Source organism: Trachypithecus francoisi, unplaced genomic scaffold, assembly GCF_009764315.1.
Source record: "Trachypithecus francoisi isolate TF-2019V2 unplaced genomic scaffold, Tfra_2.0 Lachesis_group2, whole genome shotgun sequence".
Lineage (NCBI taxonomy): Eukaryota > Metazoa > Chordata > Mammalia > Primates > Cercopithecidae > Trachypithecus > Trachypithecus francoisi.
Genome location: NW_022681465.1, coordinates 14,388,222 through 14,407,856, shown reverse-complemented (window position 1 = coordinate 14,407,856; position 19,635 = coordinate 14,388,222). Strand labels below are relative to the sequence as shown.

Here is a 19,635-nt window from a genome sequence, read left to right as displayed (position 1 = left end):
TTGTTATCTTTTCAGTCAGAAGGTGACCTAAAATGATGTCAGCAAGCTGTAATCCAAACGACGACCTCAAACAGGATAGAAGCCAAACAAAATGGTATGAAAACCATCATTTGGGACCTGTGATTTCCAGATTATTATTCAGAAGATTTCCATACTTGGAGACGTTTTATTACTTGAGGAATTTCATTATATATGGACATCACAAAAAGTATGATGTGTAAAGTTGTCCAAATTGCAAACATCTATCAGTATTTATAAGAGATCTGCCATAAAGAAACCCACCTTCTTGGCATTTTCTATTCTTTTCCGGATGATGATTCCTCCTTAGTGCCACCCAATCGTCCCCTCTGCCCGGCCCTGCCCAGCGACCCTGCATGAATAAACCTCTGAGAAACGACCCACTAAGTTAGATGGAAGCACACTGGATCCAGAGATGACGCTGCCCTTGGGCTTTTCTGAGAGCAGAAATGTAGTTTCACAAAGAGGCTGGTAAGGCTGGCTAGTGGTCACAAAATGGCAGCAGGTATGTGGCTCTTGCCAAGAAGTACAATGATAGGTTAAGTACGAATTAAAATGCATCACCGCATTTGCCAAGCAAATGGGGCAGCTGTCTCCACATAGCTGGGGCTGTGGACCTTTCAAACTGTACTTTGGCTTACGTATTATTTTCTCTAATAATGACATGTCACTGTTATAAACAACCATAAATTTACTTATGCATTTATATTTCATAAATTTATTTTTAATGGAAAAAAAACATCAAACCTCAGCATGGTAAGTCTACAGTGAGCCACCCAGGAAGGCTGTTTCCATATACTCCAATGTTTATGGTTGAAAAATTAATTATAATAAGAACTTAGTCACAGATATGATTATTTTATTTATAAAGCTAGTTAAGCACACCGGAGATAAATGATTTCACTTATGAAATGTTTTCTTATCCTGCAGTTATGAGATATGGGATTTAAGAGCAAGTTTCCTAAGTGTATAAACTCCAGAGCACCCTCTAGTGGACTTGGGGGTGGCAAATAATTCACTAAAGATGAAAACCCCACCACAATTCAGACTGGCACATTTCAGGACAGATTGGGAGGTTAAACGGAAGACGATGAGCAATTCTTCTCTACCTGCAAAAAGACCGCAATTGTGTTACCTTTAGACTTACAATTCTGAACGCCTATACTTACAAACAATTTGCTTTTGTAAAGGTACTTGCTTCTCCCACTGGAATCTTTCACTTCTTTACTAAATACTAAGGACATTTCAAAAAGGAAGAGATGCCGTTCTCGGCCCTTTCGAATTAAGGTTTTTGGGTCCCACACTTGGAAGGATTCCTGTAGGATGAGTTCTCCCTGAGACTCAATGTTTTCATCAAACCCTACAACATGAAAAAGGGGAGGAAAACCAATTTAAAAGAAAAATAAATGATGCACAAGAAAGCATTATTACTATTTTCAACATTTTAAAAATGCCCAAAAACCAACCCTAGATGAGAGTTTCCCATCTGATCCTGACGCCATGGCACTGATCCATCCTACAGAGGATAAGTCTTCCTAAGACATCACTTTACATATATTTTACTTTGTTCAAAAACATTCTGTGATTCCTCAAGGCTTTATTCTTTGAGTTCTACCCCTCTGGTGGGCCTTCCCAACAGTTGAGATTTGGTTCCACCCTCTACTTCTCTTCAGCCCTCTTCTGCAGCATCCCACCACATACACTTCCTCTGGAACAGTTCCGCCTCTCCTCTAAGCCCCCACCTACTTTCCAGCCTCGGTCTTGATTCTCTCTGCTTTGTCAGCCCAGAGCATCCTTCCCAGACATTCTGCTCAGGTCCAGCCTTTCTCCAAGGACCTGTTCTGGTCTTGCTTCTTGGAGAAGTCCCTGGCTGCCCATGCTTGGCGCACCCTCCCTCCTCTGAATGTGACATTCTGCACATGAATCAGTCAGGCTCTGGACTTCATTACTGCTCCTCTCTTCATGGAAGTGGTCTGCTTTATCACCTGGTTATGAAGCCACCAGGGCTTAGTAAAGCCAGCCCTGGGGCAAAGGCTGCCCATTACCTCCTGACTTCCACTCTCTCCTTTTCCTCTCATAGTAGAATCTCCCACTAGGGCTGCTCAAAATAAGCACTCCATTCCCCAGCCCCACGCACAGTTAAAAGCAGCCGGGTACCTACGCTCTGGGCAAGTAAGCACAGCAGCGGGTACCACTGCTAGTGTCTGCCCATCTGGAGTTCCCTCCCTGACCTTCTTCCCCACTTCCTGCTAGACGGAATGTTGGCATGGTCTTGAAACACCCTGGATCTAGCCAGCCAGAAAAACAACTAGAATGGAGAGAAGCTAGCTGGAACACAGCCTGAGTCCTCGATGACATCATGAAGGGCTGCCATACCAGATCAGCAGTTTATATCAGAGAAAGAAAAATCTGTTTTGCTTGGCCCCTGAGTTTTGGGTCTTATTACCCACAGCAGCACCTATGTCCAGTGTTACCCATAAACACACAGGCCAGCAAAAGCATTTGGGGCAGGATTATAACTTACCCTGTGTAGCCTGGCAAGAACCAAGCTTTGCACCACAGGAAGAGCTTTCTTAAACAGAGGCATTTATGAAAATTATAACTGCTATAACTTTGAAACATATTTATCTAATTTTCTCTTTACCATGTTACGCACCAAATTCAATGATATAAGGAAATATCTGGTGCCTACTATGTTCCAGGCTCTAGCAAGTGATGCAACAGATACATAGATGGGGAAGCAACACACTCTTTTAAGGATTTTACAGTCCTAGGGTTTGATCCATCCATACACCCACCTACCCATCCATCTAACAGGGAGAGCAGGTGGCCTGCAGCAAGCGACACTAAATGCTACTGGAGTCCATAGTATGGAGAGGCTGTTTTCCAGTGAAGGGACAAGAAAAGCCTTTCAACGAGTGTAGAAGCATTTTATGTGGTCCTTAAGAAAAGCAATGACACCGATTCTTTAAGACATGTTCTTAACCACTAACACAGAGACATAAAGCTGGGATTTTTAGGGTTCAGGAAAGCCATTTACAAACAGCGTCATTAGAAACGGCATAAATGCATCCTGGAGTATGAAGGGTCCATTACCTTCCAGCATGCTGAGGTGCATGGCATCATTGGCTCGCTTTGGCACACTGAGCATCACCTCCAGGCCATCTTTGATCTCTCCCTTTCCTTCCTCACAGCACGTCAGCAGCTCCTGCAAAGATTGACAACAGAAACTAGGTAAAGACTGCAGAATGCTCTGTCAATGAGACCTTGGCAGAAACAGTCTATGAAAGCCCATGGCTTTCAAGATAAAAACAGAGTGTGGTCAACTGGGCATATGTTCTCATAGAAACGAATGACTACCTCTTTATTCAGTGGACGGCAGGGTTTGTCCTGTTCTAATCAGAGTAAGCCAGATGTATTCGCAGTTTAAGAAGAAATTAGTATACTTGTTAACAAGCCTCAAAAATGATAAACAGAGGCCGAGTATGGTGGCTCATGCCTGTAATCCCAGCACTTTGGGAGGCTGAGGTGGGTGAATCACTTGAGATCAGGAGTTTGAGACCAGTCTGGCCAACATGGGAAAACCCCATCTCTACTTAAAAAAAAAAAAAAAATTAGCTGGGCATGGTGGCATACACCTGTAATTCCAACTATTTGGGAGACTGAGGGAGGAGAATCACATGAACCTGGGAGGTGGAGGCAGCAATGAGCCAAGATTGTGCCATTGCACTCCAGCCTGGGGGACAGAGCAAGACTCTGTCTCCAAAAAAAAAAAGACAAATAGAGATATTTAATTATTGTGTAACACATGATCAGCTACTGGTTACAGCTGACGGCCATGCCAGGTCCAACTGCGTTTACCACACAATCCCAGCATGACTTTGAACCCTGGAGCCATGAATGCAACGCCCCATCTAAACTGGACCAGCCAAGTCACGCAGCAGAAACAGTAACGCCGCATGAGTACTTACAGGCAAATGCATTTCCTTTTCACGTAGGATGTTTAGAAAAGCTCTAATGGTTGAATTACCTCTCTCTGGGGAGCCCTATGTGTGTGATTACATTTCAGAGCTATTTAGAGAAACATCCGTTATTAAATGAAAGATAGCAGGAACAATAAGTTCACCTTCTGGTGGGCTCCAAGATACTTTCTTACTGGTGTATTAATAATTACTACCAGTCAGTAATAGCAAAAGCAGTGTTTTGTGTCTTGGAAGTTGACAAAAGAGAGGTATGACACTGCAGTCAGCACTGGTCTCCCAGAGGCTGCTTGAGAGCAGCTGAGCTGCCTGATGGGCACCTTCCCTCATCACCAGATGGTGTTTACCTGTGATCCTAAGCAGCATGGCAAACGCTGCTCACAAATGCAGTGTACTGAGCCTAATAACTGATAACTGGCAGAAAATCTTCCTTGTTGGGGAGCTTAAGGGAGCTTATTACTGTTCTCCTGAAGAACCTCTGGCAGAGTAAGGTGAGGTTCACAAATTTAAGCACCGGTTTAGTAGAACTACACGCTAAAAACAAAATCCTTACATCCTGAGGACACTAAAAGGTAAATGCCTCTGCAGAATTAGAAAGCAAAGGACAAATCTGAATATGAACAAATTAGCCTCCTCACTTATTTTGCATTTATAGTAACTATATATTTCTGCAGGGATGGTCACAAAATCACTTAATGAAATTTTGATATGAAAATACAGAAGCGCTTTTCCAATAGAAAAATCCCATAATAGTATCACTTTCACAAAACAATGTAGCCACTTATTACTATCTCTAGATTTTTCTTACTAACAAAAGGGTAAACAAGAGTTTCAGGTATTAGTATCTAAATTTCTTTCATATCTAGACAGATTACATAATAACTTCCTGTTGTCGAGCCTAGGATAGTATCCGGAACAAGGCAGGATTCACAGAATACCATTACTGGGATGAATGTATGGTTTCTACATTTTAATGCTTAATAACATTCACCAGCTGAGAAAATGGTATGCTGAACATACCAGACAAAAGCTGTCAATTTTTATGTAGTCAAGAAAATGCGTATTGATGATACATAATACATTTTGTGACAACTCTTAGCACGAATTCTAAGTTTTGTTTACCTTTGTATTGTCAAGACTAATCGCTACTGTTTTCCTAAATGCGATTTTAATTATAGTCATTCACAACCAATAAAAAGCAGAGGTCAGCCTGTCTCCAATACTTGTGATCTGTATGAACAAGGTGTGCCGTGAGGGCTGTGACATCAGAGACAAGCAACAAGACAGAGGAAGCCTCCTGGGAGTGGGTTCTCCATGGCTTCAGTGGAAGCCCTGGGCATCAGCCAGCTCTGTGTTCAGAGCTGAGCCTGTTAACAGGTGTGAGTGATCATTCTGGGCATGCCCCTTACAGTCTGAGCGCTAGTTTCCATGCCCGCAGACTAGCATTGTTGGGAGGTCAACATACAAGAAGCATACCAACATACGCCTGGCCCAGTCAGCAAGCCACAGCTGGGAACTAAGGGTACTAAAATATCAAGAACTGATGATTTCTCATTTTATGTTTAGGGTCGGTCAGTGCAGTTCAGATGCATAATCATGACACATCCTCTCATTTAACTCTTGCAATGAGAAATTAGGCAGGGCCATAAATACTAATGAATTAAAAAGTAAAATTAAATGACTAGGTGTTTCAAAAAATGCAGGGTAATTATGTAAATGTCAAAATAATAATACATAATTCATAAAATTTCACAGGCTGAAGACCCATTATACATACTTTTAAAAGGAGTTGATACTTTGTTATTCGCTGAACCGGTTTAATAAGGTAGGAAGAAATGGAATTGGCTAATCCATGTCGCTGCTGTATCTCCTGTATTAAAACAAAACCAAACGAGAAACAAGCCTTAATCACAGGGCTACACTATTAAACCATGGCTATACGACACGTTACTTTTCCAAATACTGTACCTGACAACTTTTTAATCATGCTGAAATAATAGAGTTTTCTTCTCCTAAGAGGTTTTTAAATTATTAACACAGACTTCTTTGCTTCTAAAATGTTACTTCTGGAGAGCAAGGGGTACTTTGGAGCAGGAGGATCTACATTACTGTTCAGTGCACATTTAATGCCATGATTTGCACTTTGCATTTTGTAATTATGTCCTTTACAGGCAACGACCTGCTGGCTGGTTGTATTCCTTGCTGTGAAGACAAGCTGTGTCTGTGCTAATCACCACTTTACGCTAGCACCTAGGACAGACCTCAGAGTTAAATGAGCACCATATAGATGTTCAATACCGCTTGTTACTGGTAAGAAGTATAATCAAAGGTTATCAGATAGTCTGGAGAACAGAGGAAGCCGGAGCAGAAAGCCTCTAAAAAAATAAACCAACATACTATGAATACTGAAAGCATGTAACTTGTGAAATCTCTCAGGCATGATTTCTCTTATCTTGAAGACATGTTTTAGGGCATAAGGGTTTCTTTTCAAGTTCTGGGGTGCATGTGGAGAACGTGCAGGTTTCTTACATAGGTACACACATGTCATGGTGGTTTGCTGCACCCATCAACCTGTCATGTACATTAGGTATTTCTCCTAATGCTATCCCTCTCCTAGACTCCCACCCCCCCACAGGCCCCAGTGTGTGATGTTCCCCTCCCTGTGTCCATGTGCTCTTATTATTCAACTCCCACTTATAAGTGAGAACACGTAGTGTCTGGTTTTCTGTTCTTGAGTTAGTTTGCTGAGAATGATGGTTTCCAGCTTCATCCATGTCCCTGGAAAGGACATGAACCTATCCTTTTTTTTTTTTTTTTTTTTTTTGAGACGGAGTCTTGTTCTGTTGCCCAGGCTGGAGTGCGGTGGCGTGATCTCCACTCACTGCAAGCTCTGCCTCCCGGGTTCTCGCCATTCTCCTGCCTCAGCCTCCCCAGCAGCTGGAACTACAGGTGCCCGCCACCACGGCCTGGCTAATTTTTTTGTATTTTTAGTAGAGATGGGGTTTCACCATAATAGCCAGGATGGTCTCGATCTGACCTCGTGATCCACCCATCTTGGCCTCCCAAAGTGCTGGGATTACAGGCATGAGCCACCGCCCCTGGCCTGAACCCATCCTTTTTTTATGGCTGCATAGTATTCCATGGTGTATATGGCCACATTTTCTTTATCCAGTCTATCACTGATGGGCATTTGGGGTTGTTCCAAGTCTTTGCTATTGTGAACAGTGCTGCAATAAACATGCGTGAGCATGTGTTTTTATAATAAAATGATTTATAATCCTTTGGGTATATATCCAGTAATGGGACTGCTGTTTTATCAAGTGGCATTTCTGGTTCTAGATCCTTGAGGAATCGCCACACTGTCTTCCACAATAGTTGAACTAATTTACATTCCCACCAACAGTGTAAAAGCGTTCCTATTTCTCCAGTCTCGCCAGCATCTGTTGTTTCCTGACTTTTTAATGATCGCCATTCTAACTGGTGTGGGAGATGGTATCTTATTGTGGTTGATTTGCATTTCTCTAATGACTACTGATGATGAGTTTTTCATACGTTTGTTGGCTGCATAAATGTCTTCTTTTGAGAAGTGTCTGTTCATATCTTTGCCCACTTTTTTTTTTCTTGTAAATTTGTTTAAGTTAATCATAGATTCTGGATATTAGCCCTTTGTCAGATGGCTAGACTGCAAAACTTTTCTCCCATTCTGTAGGTTGCCTGTTCACTCTGATGATAGTTTCTTTTGCTGGGGCATAAGGGTTTCTAAAATGGCTTTGATTCCAAACATTAAATGTGCCATGTGCTCTCACTGTTTAAGTGAAATACTTAATACTAAAATACTTCTAACTCCATATACAGGTGCTGAATTTTGTCTGATGGCAAAGACCTAGAATCATGTGAAATATTAAAAAGAAAAGGCCACTTTGGCCTGGGAGAAGCCTTCCTATTTAAAAAGGCAGTGATGTGTAATGTGTAATGTAACGGTCAAGAGAATGACAATTAAAATAGGGTCTTCTACAGGTAGGGCTTCATCTCAAAGACAGAAACTGAAAAGTTTATTCTACATCCCCAGACTTTCAGATAAGAGCTGATGATCCCATCTGTACATATACAAGTGTAAAGACAGAAAACAAGTTCAACATCCTCATAACCTTATGCACCAAACTATGCACACTCTTCAATAGCACCTTATCCTTCAATCAAAATGTACTGGCACATATTTGACCAAGTTCTGGAAACCCAGAAAGCACTCTGTGTATCACGTTCTAAAGCTCCATTCCTTTTGTGCTGAATAATCCGCTGAATAGCTTTCAAAACACAGATGGCCTGTATCTACGTTTACTCCAATGAGAACACAATTAGTTAACCTTCTAATTATCCTAGTTGTTATGGCATTATTTGTAAAACTTTACTGGTAGGTTGACTTTGAAAATTCATAACATCATGAAATTAAAATAGGAAAAATAAAAAGATCCACATTTGTTTTTGTTTTACTGAGGGGGAAAAGAAGCTTAATAGTTTATGCCTTCTGTGTACAATATTACATGTGAAAAAATGTACTGAATATAAATAGTAATGACATTATAAACGATTGTGTATAAGTAATAACATACACACACACACAAACATACATGTATATATTACAATCTAAGTTTCTTACAGATATAAGGCTTCCAGTATTTGTGTAGGATCTTTAAAAAACAGAAGTCAATAGAAGAATAGCCCAATATAAACGAGAGATAAAAATGAAAATATTGTACTATCAATTAGGTGAAAGTTATTGAGTAACACTGCATTTTACGTACACAACTTGGAAAATTACAGTCTCTTTAGGAATCTATTACTTACGTCAAAATAGGACCCTGCATGTTCCAATATCAGCTGAGTAGAATCAGGCTTATTTTTGCAATATGTGACATACATCTGAAACTTGTCAGCCTATAAGCCAAAAAAAAAAAAAAAAAAAAATCTCATTTAAACCATAACAAATCAACGCATGATAAACTTTCATATAGAAAAGAAGCTGTATGGATAATGGAAATTTAAGCCTCAAGTTGAAGAGACCCTATTTTAAAAAGAAAGCTACTGAAATAAGAACCACATCGTTCTGACAGCATGCAGCTGCAGCAGCCTCCCCAACCCCAGAACGTTGGGCTGAGCACCTGTCCTCCCTTTCCACAGCGGCACGTGCAGACCTGGCTGTGGGCTTTGGACAGCATGACTACACGTTTACCTGTCTGCTTCCCCTCTAGACTGGACGATCCCCCGGAAGGACTGGGAACTCACCTATCAGCAAATCCCCAGGGTCAAGTGGAGGCCTGGCATACTAAATATTCTATTTCAAACCATCGCCAGGGCCAATAAAAAAACTCACTCCACAAAAACAATTAGTTGAAGGATGCAATTCTTTGAGGTAAAGTCTATTTCTCTGCAAGCATGAATATAAGCAGAAGATGGTGACTTAAAGGAAATGAAGACCATCCCTCCTAACTTCCCTCAATGTCACCTAATAGCTGGGAGAGAACAAATGGTTGAGGTTTCATTACCCAAGTAACAAAACAATGTCCAACATCCTCTGGCAACTGTTCATATTTCTCCAGCTCCTTTAGGAATATGCTGCAAAGAATAAAAATGGTATCATATTATGAAGGTGCTTTAAAACATTTTACTAGTGAGATATGCCAGAAATTGAGAAATCTGTGACCCCTAAAGAATTAACAAAACATGTAGCTCTTAACTAGTGTAAGTCATTGTGACTTTCAAACAGCTAGCCAGTTTAGCCTTCAAACACTTTTTAACAAATGTATTTCTGGGAAACTGCTAGTGTGTTCACTGAGGATATACTTTAGAGATGTAAATATTTGGCTGAAAACCCATTTGGTCTTTTCTGCCTTCTGCTGGGGAGTGAGGGGACTGCACTCTTGCTGACCCCTGCATCATCTCACCACAGGCCACCTAAAGGAGCTTCTGCCGCTGCTGCTTCAAAAACATTAAAAGAGAATCATGTCCCTCCTGTGGCCAATGGAAAGTGCATTTTATTTTGGTCAGAATACACTTCTGTTGCTTCTTCATTTTCTCCTATCTCTTACTATAAGAGACCAAACATCACAGGCCAGCAGTCCCAAGGGGGCTCCACTGTCTCTCAACCCTCAGAAGTAACTCACAGGGCACCTGACGGCTCAGCTTCAGAGAAATTAAGCTTCCTATAAAAATATTTTCATAGTTTTCCTGATCTTATTTCTGTAGAAGATAAGTACAAACATAAAGTTGAGTCTGTATTAAAAGAGTTTCTAGAATGTCAGTCTTTTTGGAGAAAGACTGATAGGCTTCATTTGAATGGCAACAAAATCACTGACATCTGCCTAATTCAACGGGGACGTTTCATTCCTTGCGACGAAACTTCAGCAGAGCACGTGGATTTCAAAAGTAACTGCTCCCAAAGAAAAAGCCACTCACTTATTATGAAATTCGTAGATTTCCTGCATGTTTCCGAAGATGATGAGTTCTTTGTTTACAATGCCAGGTGGAATCTCTTCCACACCACTGGTCATTTCCCACAGGTAGGTCTGGCCGAGAGGGAAACAGGGGTTAGACAAAAATAAACACCACATTTTCAAGAAACAGCTATTTCTGACATCTGTAAATACACAGAGTTAATGTGCAAATGAAAGTATAACTGAGGACTGGACCCTTTTACAAAATATAAAAAACCCTTCTAAAAAAGGCCCTCAGTTGCTGTTAATACTTGAAAAGAGTTCCTATACTTTTCAACTCTAAAATTATTCCCAGCGTCAAATTTTGGAATTAACCTACTCCACAAGTACAACCAATATTCCTGATACCACTGAGTATTAGTTGCCAGTCATAATTAGTAGGCACATTTCTCTGAAGCTGCTGTAAAATTCTATACAAAGAGACTGTCAGCCAGGCCATCATGTGATAAACAGAATGAGAGGATTAATGCTGTATCATCTCTGTAATGAGTGAAAAACAAACCTAGAACACTACAGAAGTGCCGAAACATGAAACTGGCTGCTTAAGCATACTTTAAATTTTAAAAAAATGACCAAAAAAACGGTGATTATTCTAAGGACTACCAACAGGTAAGAATAAAATAGCCAGCTTATGCTCAATCTAAATAAACAAGCAAAAAAAAAACAAAAAAAAACAAAAAAAAAACTTACTTACATCCATACATTCCCGGAGGTCTCTTACATAAGCCTTTTCAGTTTGAATGAGCTCAGCCATTATGAACCTTAAAGAGAGGAAGACAGTGAGGAGTCCGGTTAGGGTGTGGTTTACTTCACTATCTACTTTTACGGATTTATGAAATAACACAGAGGGTCTAAAAGTATCAGTCTTAGAGTGATCATCTGGGAGAGGTAAATCACAAATAGAACAACAGTATCCAGCCGCTAATTCAAAGGGGAAAACAAGATTTCTGCAAACATTTTATTGAGGTACTGATAGATCAGGGTTTCTCCACCTGGCACTGTGGACATCTGGGGCCAGGTAACTCTGCTGTGGGGCTGTCCTCTGCCCTGGAGGGTGCTCAGCAGCTTCCCACTAGAGGCCAACAGCACTCCCTGGCCCTCCCCACTGTGACAACCAAAGTGTCCCCTCACATTGCCAAGTGTCCCTGGGGGACGAAACTGCCAAGTAAGAACCACTGGGTTAGAGCACTCTTATTTATTTATATAGGGTTTACTAACTGGCAACTTTTAAACACCTACATTTGTTTTAGGGGTGACAAAACCTATGAATTTCCTCTCCTTAGTATCACTATCTATTAATGACAATTTGTCAACTGCACATGAAACACAGGCACGGGGATTAAAAACTAGATGCTGTTTCTGAACCAGGTGATAAGAGGACAGTGAACCCAGTGAAGTCTGTGCTGACACAACTAAGTCCACTCAGAGCAAAAAGCCTGGGTGCCATGTGACTTCAAAGCTCATAGAGAAGCATGTCTGTCCACACGACATTCTCTTCACTTTTTCAACGAATCCTGGTAGATTCTGAAAGACTGGCTTACTCTTTCCTGCGGGCAGATTTCCGTTTCTCTTCATTAAGTTCATGAGCAGCATCTCGAAGTTTCACCTCTGAGCCAGGGATACTGGCTGGAATGATATCTAGCTGGAGACTTTTACTCTGTGGAATAAGAGAGCCAGTGAACTCAGTTAATTAAATCAGCAAAGAGGGCGTTAGGAAGAAGACCATGATTTGTTCAGGTTGCGCAAGGCCATTTACCGATTTGTTGGAATCTGAAGAAATCCCCAGGGCTTTTTCCAAAGAGGTCCTGTACTTCTCCATCCGCAGAGAGAAGTCCCTGTACCGCTTATCCACCGCAGTGACACATTTCTTTATCTCTGCCGCATGGGCATGCCCTTTCTCACAAAAGCCATCTGCCAGCTGTATCAATAGCTTCACTCTCTCTTTGGTTTGCTGCAAAAAACAACGGGAAAGTATTGTGAGGCAAATGAACTCGACTGCCAGAAACCTGAAACATAGTGGCGACTTGCCTCCAACTCCCAGCTCGGAACAGGAAAACTGCCTGGTGGTAGAAACTGAGACCGAAGCCCCAAATCCACCCACTCCATCTCCCGGATCCTTGACCAGCTACCTTTCCTCAGCACTTCCACAATGAATGGCATTTTTATGACCTCAAAGAAGAAACTTAGACTATTTTGTCAGCAATGTCTTCATCTAGGAGGTGCCCGGTAAAAACACGTAGAATGAATGTGTGAAGGAATGTATGTGAAGAACGCAGTCTTCACCATGCTGCTACTCTCCTCAAAGCTGCTGAGCAAAGGCACTCCTCGCTCTGTGCACGTTTACTCTTTGTGCCCAACTGGACCCACGGCTCTTTCGGGACAAGCAGCCATTCGACTTTGTGGTTTTCCTGGAGCATGTGTGGCCAAGGCTGTCCCCAGAGCAGGCACTCAACAAAATTCCTCATGAAGCTCCTCTGTATCACGTTGATTGCTTTTTTAACTCTTAGAAAACGTGGAGGAAAATTCACTAGTCAGGAAATTATCTATATAGAGGTACTGTAAATTTTGTTTCCCTGTTTGAGAGCTCTCTCTAAAATTATTCTATTTTATATGTACACAGAAAAGATCTTTCATTAACTTAAGCATAATTTATTATTTTTCACAGAGATACACAGACAACCATAAACCAAGTTATATATACCATTTGGCAACCTCACTCAACTGGTCCGACAGATCTCTCTCCTCACATTCATTTCGATGGTTATTACTATTAAGCTTCCTTTGTTATAGTGTTTTCAAATAAGTGAGTTACTCTTCTTCTACGGAACCTGCTATTCTCCGTTAAGCTTTCACTAGAAAATCTTTTTAACACATATTCAGGAAATTGACTTTAAAAATCCCCAAAAGAAAGAAGGTCAGAGTTCAAAACCCAGATAAATGATCTTAGCTTGTAAAATCAAAGTTCCAAGCCATAAGTCACTGGGTAACCTGTGAAGTCAGCCGTCAAGATCCTCCAGACTCTACACAAATAACCCCAACACCCCAGCCAGCCCCCAGCCACCCAACAGCACCCCCATTCCCCAGCTGTGGCTCACCAACTCACCAACTCACCCTTCCAGGCCAGCACCCTCCTTGGGGCCTCTGCACTGGTGCTTCTGCCTGGAGAGCCACTTCCCCAGATATCCCTATGGCTCCTTCATGTCTCTACTCAAATCAATGCCACTCTTTTAGTGGGCCGTCCCTGGACCCCCTTAAACTGCAGCTTGCCTCCCTGCCTATTCTTCTGCTCTGCTGCCTCTCGTACATGCATGGCCTTCTGACAGGGGGTGCAAGTGGTTTTTACAATCATCGTCTGTCTTTCTGCTGTGAGAACGTCACCTTCACAGCCCAGAAATGTTTGCTTGTTTCGCTTACTAACATCCCTTACATTGCCACAAGGGCCACCTGTGGAGGACACTGTAAACCACCTGTAGGTCTATCTTTAAGGGGTGAAGAAAGCTATTGAGTGTTTTCAGTGATGGGGACACAGAAGTGAAGATAAAAAGACAATGCAGCTTGCCAACATCAAACAAGAATTGTTGAGCAACTGAATGGTGTGACAAAAACTAAGTACTGTAAATCTGCTAACCTATGAACTTTAAAAATATCTCAGTATATTTTTACTTGCATTGGTATTTTTCAAATACATTTACAGGATTCAAAATTTCTAAGTTAAAAAGGAAAGTAAAAACTCTTCCCACTCCACCTTCCACTGTCACTAGTTCCAATTACCAGCTTCTTGCTATCACTTCAGAGACATTTTACGTGCATGTACAAGCAAGTGAACAAATGTACATAAGTATTTTTCTCTCTCATTTTTACACATATTCTTGCATACAACAAACAGTGCTCTGTATTAGTATTTTCTACTAAACAAATCCTGGTTGTCCTTCCTGATCAGAACTAAAGTCCTCGCCTGTGTTAAGAGCTGGGTAATATTTCACTATATGGACGTGAACTGTATGGATGGACGTAAGTTAACGTCTCTCCGCCAATAGGTCTCCGTGTTGTTTCCAAATTCCGTCTACCACAGCAACAATGCAAGAAATCAAACAGCTGCATGACCGGTGGTTAGACACGTGCCTGAGTGCTGCTGCCGTAACACACATTGTGAGACCTGGAACTGCTGGGGCAGACAGCAAGTGCAGTGCGAGCGGGCAGGAAGACGCCGCCAGAGGCCTCTGAGGGGCTGCCCTGCTCCATTTCCCCAACAATGGAGCCGCGTCCACGCAGCATGGGGTCCACCTTTTTGATCTCTGCTAATCCACTGGGTGAAATGAACTCAGTGTAGTTTTGATGTACGCTTTTCTGATATTAAGTAAAGTTGAGGATTTCATGGTGAAAGCCATTTATTCCCTTCCTATGACACATGTTTAGTATCTTTTGTCCATTTTCTTGGTCTTTTTTTCTCCTTATTGATTTGTAAAAGTTCTTTCCTACTGGGAAATCAGTCCTTTGTGATATGAGCTGCCTATGTATTTTCTCTATTTGATTTTTATCTTTAGATGTTCCTTACGGTGGACTGCCCTGTGGAAAGCTTTACCTTTTTTTGTGTAGGTGAATTTATTAACCTTTTCTTTCATGGGTTTGGATCTTGTGTCATTTAGACAAATTTCTCCATACGAGGATATAAAAAAATCCTGTTATTTCTTCTGGTGCTATTAGGTACGACTGCTGATATTTAAATCTTCTTCTGGTATTTATCTCGGTACTAAGGTGAGATACAAATCCAACTTAATTTTTTTTCCAAAGCCATTTGCCTTGGAAAACATTATCAAAAAAAATTCTTACATCTTTTAAAGTGAGATATTATAAGGATTTTCATTCTTATTCTATTTGTTATTTCCAGAGATTGTTACAGTGCTTAAAAAGCACATAAACATTTTAACTGAACAACTTCATCTGTACGCATAATTGAGGAACTGGAGAAAAATAAAAGCAAACTGAAGTCTTAAGTCCACAAGCTCAAGAGAGCTTTGCTCATCATGTTGTTAGACAGAAATTCAATGGTGTTAGACACTTTCTAACGAAGTAAGGCATTTGGCATTGGGGACGCTGGTGATGAGGCCCACAGGAAGCCCTATGGGAGAAAGGCTGTGGCATCCTGAACAGTTCAGTAAGGCAATGGTTTCCGGACCTCAGTGTGTGCAAAAATCACGTGGTGAGCTCTTAAAATGCTCATCCTCAGGCCTCACTCCAAGAGAGCCTACGTCACTAGGTTTGGAGTGAGGACAGAAATCTCTCTTAAATAAACACCCGCAATCTGGATGCAAGTGGTGCCTGCAAGACCTGTGGAGAAATGACTGCACGGACAGTTGTGAAGGGACTGAGTCGAGTCTCGGTGAGCCAGTGATGGGAGACTCTTGTTTAGCCCTCCAGGTTGATTTCCATCAACACTAAAAATGTTATAACATCGTAACAAGTGTGCTGAAAGACTTTCCTTTCAGAGCTAGGAATTCTCTATACAGTAAAAGCAAAATGGTTTCTTAGAAGATTCTAAGATCGGGTGACAGAAGGCAAGTGAGGGAGTCTCAGCTTATGATGAAAAATCAAAGGACATCTCCAAACACCAAAGCAGGTGTTTTCTGATTAAGAGAAAGGCAGTCAGAAACCAAAGAAAAAGATTGCTAAGAAAAGGAAAGGTGAGTGGTGTTCTTTTCAAAATCTACCAGTTCCTCCTAGTATAACCAATTCAATAAACCCAACAAAAGAAACAGTTCTACATATTTGGGGATCAGAAAGGTCATGTATCACTCACAATTTTAGATATTTCTTATAAAATACAAGAATAAAAAATAAGCCTATCCTTGCTCAATCTTTCAATAATCACATACCAAACTTGAGGAAAAGGAATATTCAGGAATGGAAAAATTCTTTCATATACACTTTATTAGTGGAACAGGCCACCATGTTACTCAATTCCAGACAGTCACGTGCACATCACATCCCCCATGCATGGCCCCTGGAGCTGGGCAGTGAGCAGACTGTCTGGCCGTACACAATGGCCTGCAGAGTAGAGTAGTGGTGAAAGATGGCAAATCTTAAATCTAGCTTTGAGTGTGGTATGTGATGTTAGGCATTTTCTTAATACCTTTATAATCAAATGATATTCAAATAAGCAAACATAGCTTGGGACTTCAGGCACACACACTACCATGTCCAACTAATTTAAAAAAATTATTTTTGTGGAGACAGGATCTTGTCATCTTGCCCAAGCTGGTCTCAAACTCCTGGCCTCAAGCGATCCTCCCACCTCAGCCTTCCTTGAGCTCAGGAGTTTGAAGAGGATCGCTTGAGCTCAGAAGTTTGAGGATGCACTGAGCCATTATGGTGCCACTGCATTCCAGCCTGGGTAACAGAGTAAGATTCCATTACTAACACACACACATACACCCCAAAATACAGATCATATAATGTGCATAACTATTATTTAATATCTAAATATTAACAAAAAGTGAAAACTGTCCAGCCAGGTGTGTATGTGGAGGAGGAAAAGCCACGATCCTTACCTGCAGGGGAGGGTGGGTCGGCCCTCCTCAGTGCTCACTGTGCCTCTGGGGGCAGTTATTGTCCCATGGTCCTGCCCCTTGCCCTCCCCCAGTGCTCACCACACCCCAACCCTGGGCTGGGTCTTCCTGCTGCGCCCCCCATGCCTGGTCTCTCTGCAGCCCTGCTTGCCTGTGTGAGCCTCCAGGATAGGAGCCATGGAAAAGGAGAGAGCCCAGCACCTCAGGGCCAAGGGAAAGGAGAGCTTTGGGGACCAGGAGCAGAGGGTGGCAAAGAAGAGCCGGAGGAGTCAGCAATAGTAACAGAAAGCATAAACATGGACACATAAACAATACAAAGTAGCCATCCTCTCTCTACATGACTGAAAAATTCCTGTTATGTTTTCAAAGCCAGGGCAGGGGCTACAGGAGATAACCAATTTTGCTACTTTATAGAAACACTTCTTTTTAACCAAAAATATTATCCCGCTTATTATTTATTTCCCACTCTTATACATTTGAAATAATTGGCAGCTTTTCCCAAAAACTCGAATCTGTCATCAACGATAGAGGCCACTTCAGAACATACTACAAAGGATGTATACCCAGACTTTGAAAAACAAAAACCCCACCGGTTGCAATGGTGACTCCAAGGGCCTCACAAGTGTTGTGAGCTCTTGGAAGGACTCAGCCTTTGCAGGTAGAAGCCTTAATTGGGACAACGTTCAGGTCAGTATGCGGATTCTTGTATTTTTCCTCAAAAAGCTGTATTTACTCACATATATGCCATAAAGATAATTCGATTTCATAATTTTACTTTTATTTTCAGGAGAAAAATGAAAATGTCTCAAGTTTTAGACACCTCTGAACAAGCACTAACAGAGGCAATGACACAGACTCTGCCAACCATAAAACAGAGGTAACTTCAAGCTGGACTGAGCGTGAGCAACATGACTGTAACAGTTTTCACCATCTAAAGATGGTGAAACACCCCCAGGTGTAGGAAAGAAAACACCCCGAGAATACATAAAGGTCAACTTGGGGACAACAAATAGTGTTTCACAAAAATAGGAAGTCCTTGGAAAACACCTTAGAGAAGAAAACAGGAGGGGAAAAGTGTAGAAGGGAATAATGAGAAAAACAAGGAATAAAAGGAGACAGACGGCAGTATTCACAGACATCAGAGGACAAAGGACACAGATGAAGGGAGGAGGAGGTGGAGGACACAGAGGCACACATGTGAGCGGCAGGAGGAAGCATCCCCCAGTTAATGTGGAACAGCCCACTGGGTCATCCCTTTTCTCCAATCTCATGAGGTATTTCTTTATGATATTTTTGACAAAGACTCGCTTTCGACCTAGAGGCTGCTCCACGAAGTCCACCCGGAACCCACCTTTGCAGTGATCTGGAACTCCTCGTGCTCCTTCAGGAGCTCCTGGGTGTGCTGTATACTGGAGCCCGTGGAGGTGTGCGTGGAAAGGTAGAACTCGCCATTGTCATGGATCCATTCCAAAGCCTGGAATGGGAAGGAATGAATGGAGTCAGAGGGCTAAACATTCCCGAGAGAGGCCCAAAGGCCGCAGCACCTCGTTGAAAGGTCAAATCACAAACCAAGGCTGGCAGCATCGAGCAGCATTCCCTCTCTGAAGTCTGATCACAATGACAAAATTTTTAAAAAGCACATTCTAGATGGTTATAATGGTGTCGCTTATGTGGCAACAATAAAAAGTTTGAGTTTCTTAGAATTCCATAGTGTCTATGTGCCACATTTTCTTTATCCGGTCTATTGTTGATGGGCATTTGGGTTGGTTCCAAGTCTTTGCTATTGTGAACAGTGTTGCAATAAACATACGTGTGCATGAGTCTTTATAGCAGCATGATTTATAATTCTTTGGGTGTATACCCAGTAATGGGATGGCTGGGTCAAATGGTATTTCTGGTTCTAGATCCTTGAGGAATCGCCACACTGTCTTCCACAATGAACTGATTTACACTCCCACACACACACGTTTGAGTTTCTTGTACCCACGAACCTAAAGGCACAATAAAAGCACAATGAAAGAAACCACTACTATGAGCCTTTTTCAGGAAGGGACTAGAGTGGAGAGAGAGGGGACGCGGCTGCCCTGGGGAGCGCCCTGGAGCAGATAGGCAAGGGGACATGGCCAGGGCAGCAGTGGGAAGTGGGACGGGGCTGAGAAACCCAGAGGTCTACGCCCCCTGGACCTGGTGCAGGAGCGAGGAGAGGAGGAGGAGGAGGAGGAGGCAGGGCGCAGGGAAGAGGCTGAGAAACCCAGAGGTCTGTGCCTCCTGGACCTGGTGCAGGAGCAAGGAGAGGAGGAGGAGGCAGGGCGCAGGGAAGAGGGAAGCGAGAACACCACACCTAGTGGTTTCTAACAACAAGATAAGAGGGACATGTGGACAGGGAACCGCGATTGCAGTTCTGCTTCTAGTAAAGTCACTGTGGAGTGATGTCAAGGAAGTGGGATTTATGAATCCAAAGACCAGAAATGGAGGCCTGGGCTGGGAGACAGCACACAGAAAGAAGAGGAAAGAAAGACAAGAACAAGTCACAAACGAGTGCCAAGAAAGGCAATGGCCAGACTGGGAGATAGGAAGGAG

The 19,635-nt window shown here is 42.2% G+C and overlaps 1 protein-coding gene across 4 annotated transcripts in view; it reads right to left on the bottom strand.

Moving 5' to 3' along the window:
• TRIO (trio Rho guanine nucleotide exchange factor) overlaps positions 1-19,635 on the bottom strand; it is a 371,755-nt gene that overhangs the window by 109,640 nt on the left and 242,480 nt on the right. For all 4 annotated transcript variants that reach the window (XM_033178811.1, XM_033178812.1, XM_033178814.1 and 1 more), the window contains exons 21-30: positions 18,407-18,529; positions 12,246-12,440; positions 12,031-12,146; positions 11,184-11,250; positions 10,452-10,561; positions 9,542-9,611; positions 8,844-8,933; positions 5,776-5,868; positions 3,115-3,226; positions 1,188-1,378 (exon numbers count right to left, since the gene is read on the bottom strand). In XM_033178811.1, coding sequence (XP_033034702.1) covers positions 1,188-1,378; positions 3,115-3,226; positions 5,776-5,868; positions 8,844-8,933; positions 9,542-9,611; positions 10,452-10,561; positions 11,184-11,250; positions 12,031-12,146; positions 12,246-12,440; positions 18,407-18,529 — 1,167 coding nt within the window. The remainder of the gene's footprint in view (positions 1-1,187; positions 1,379-3,114; positions 3,227-5,775; positions 5,869-8,843; positions 8,934-9,541; positions 9,612-10,451; positions 10,562-11,183; positions 11,251-12,030; positions 12,147-12,245; positions 12,441-18,406; positions 18,530-19,635) is intronic.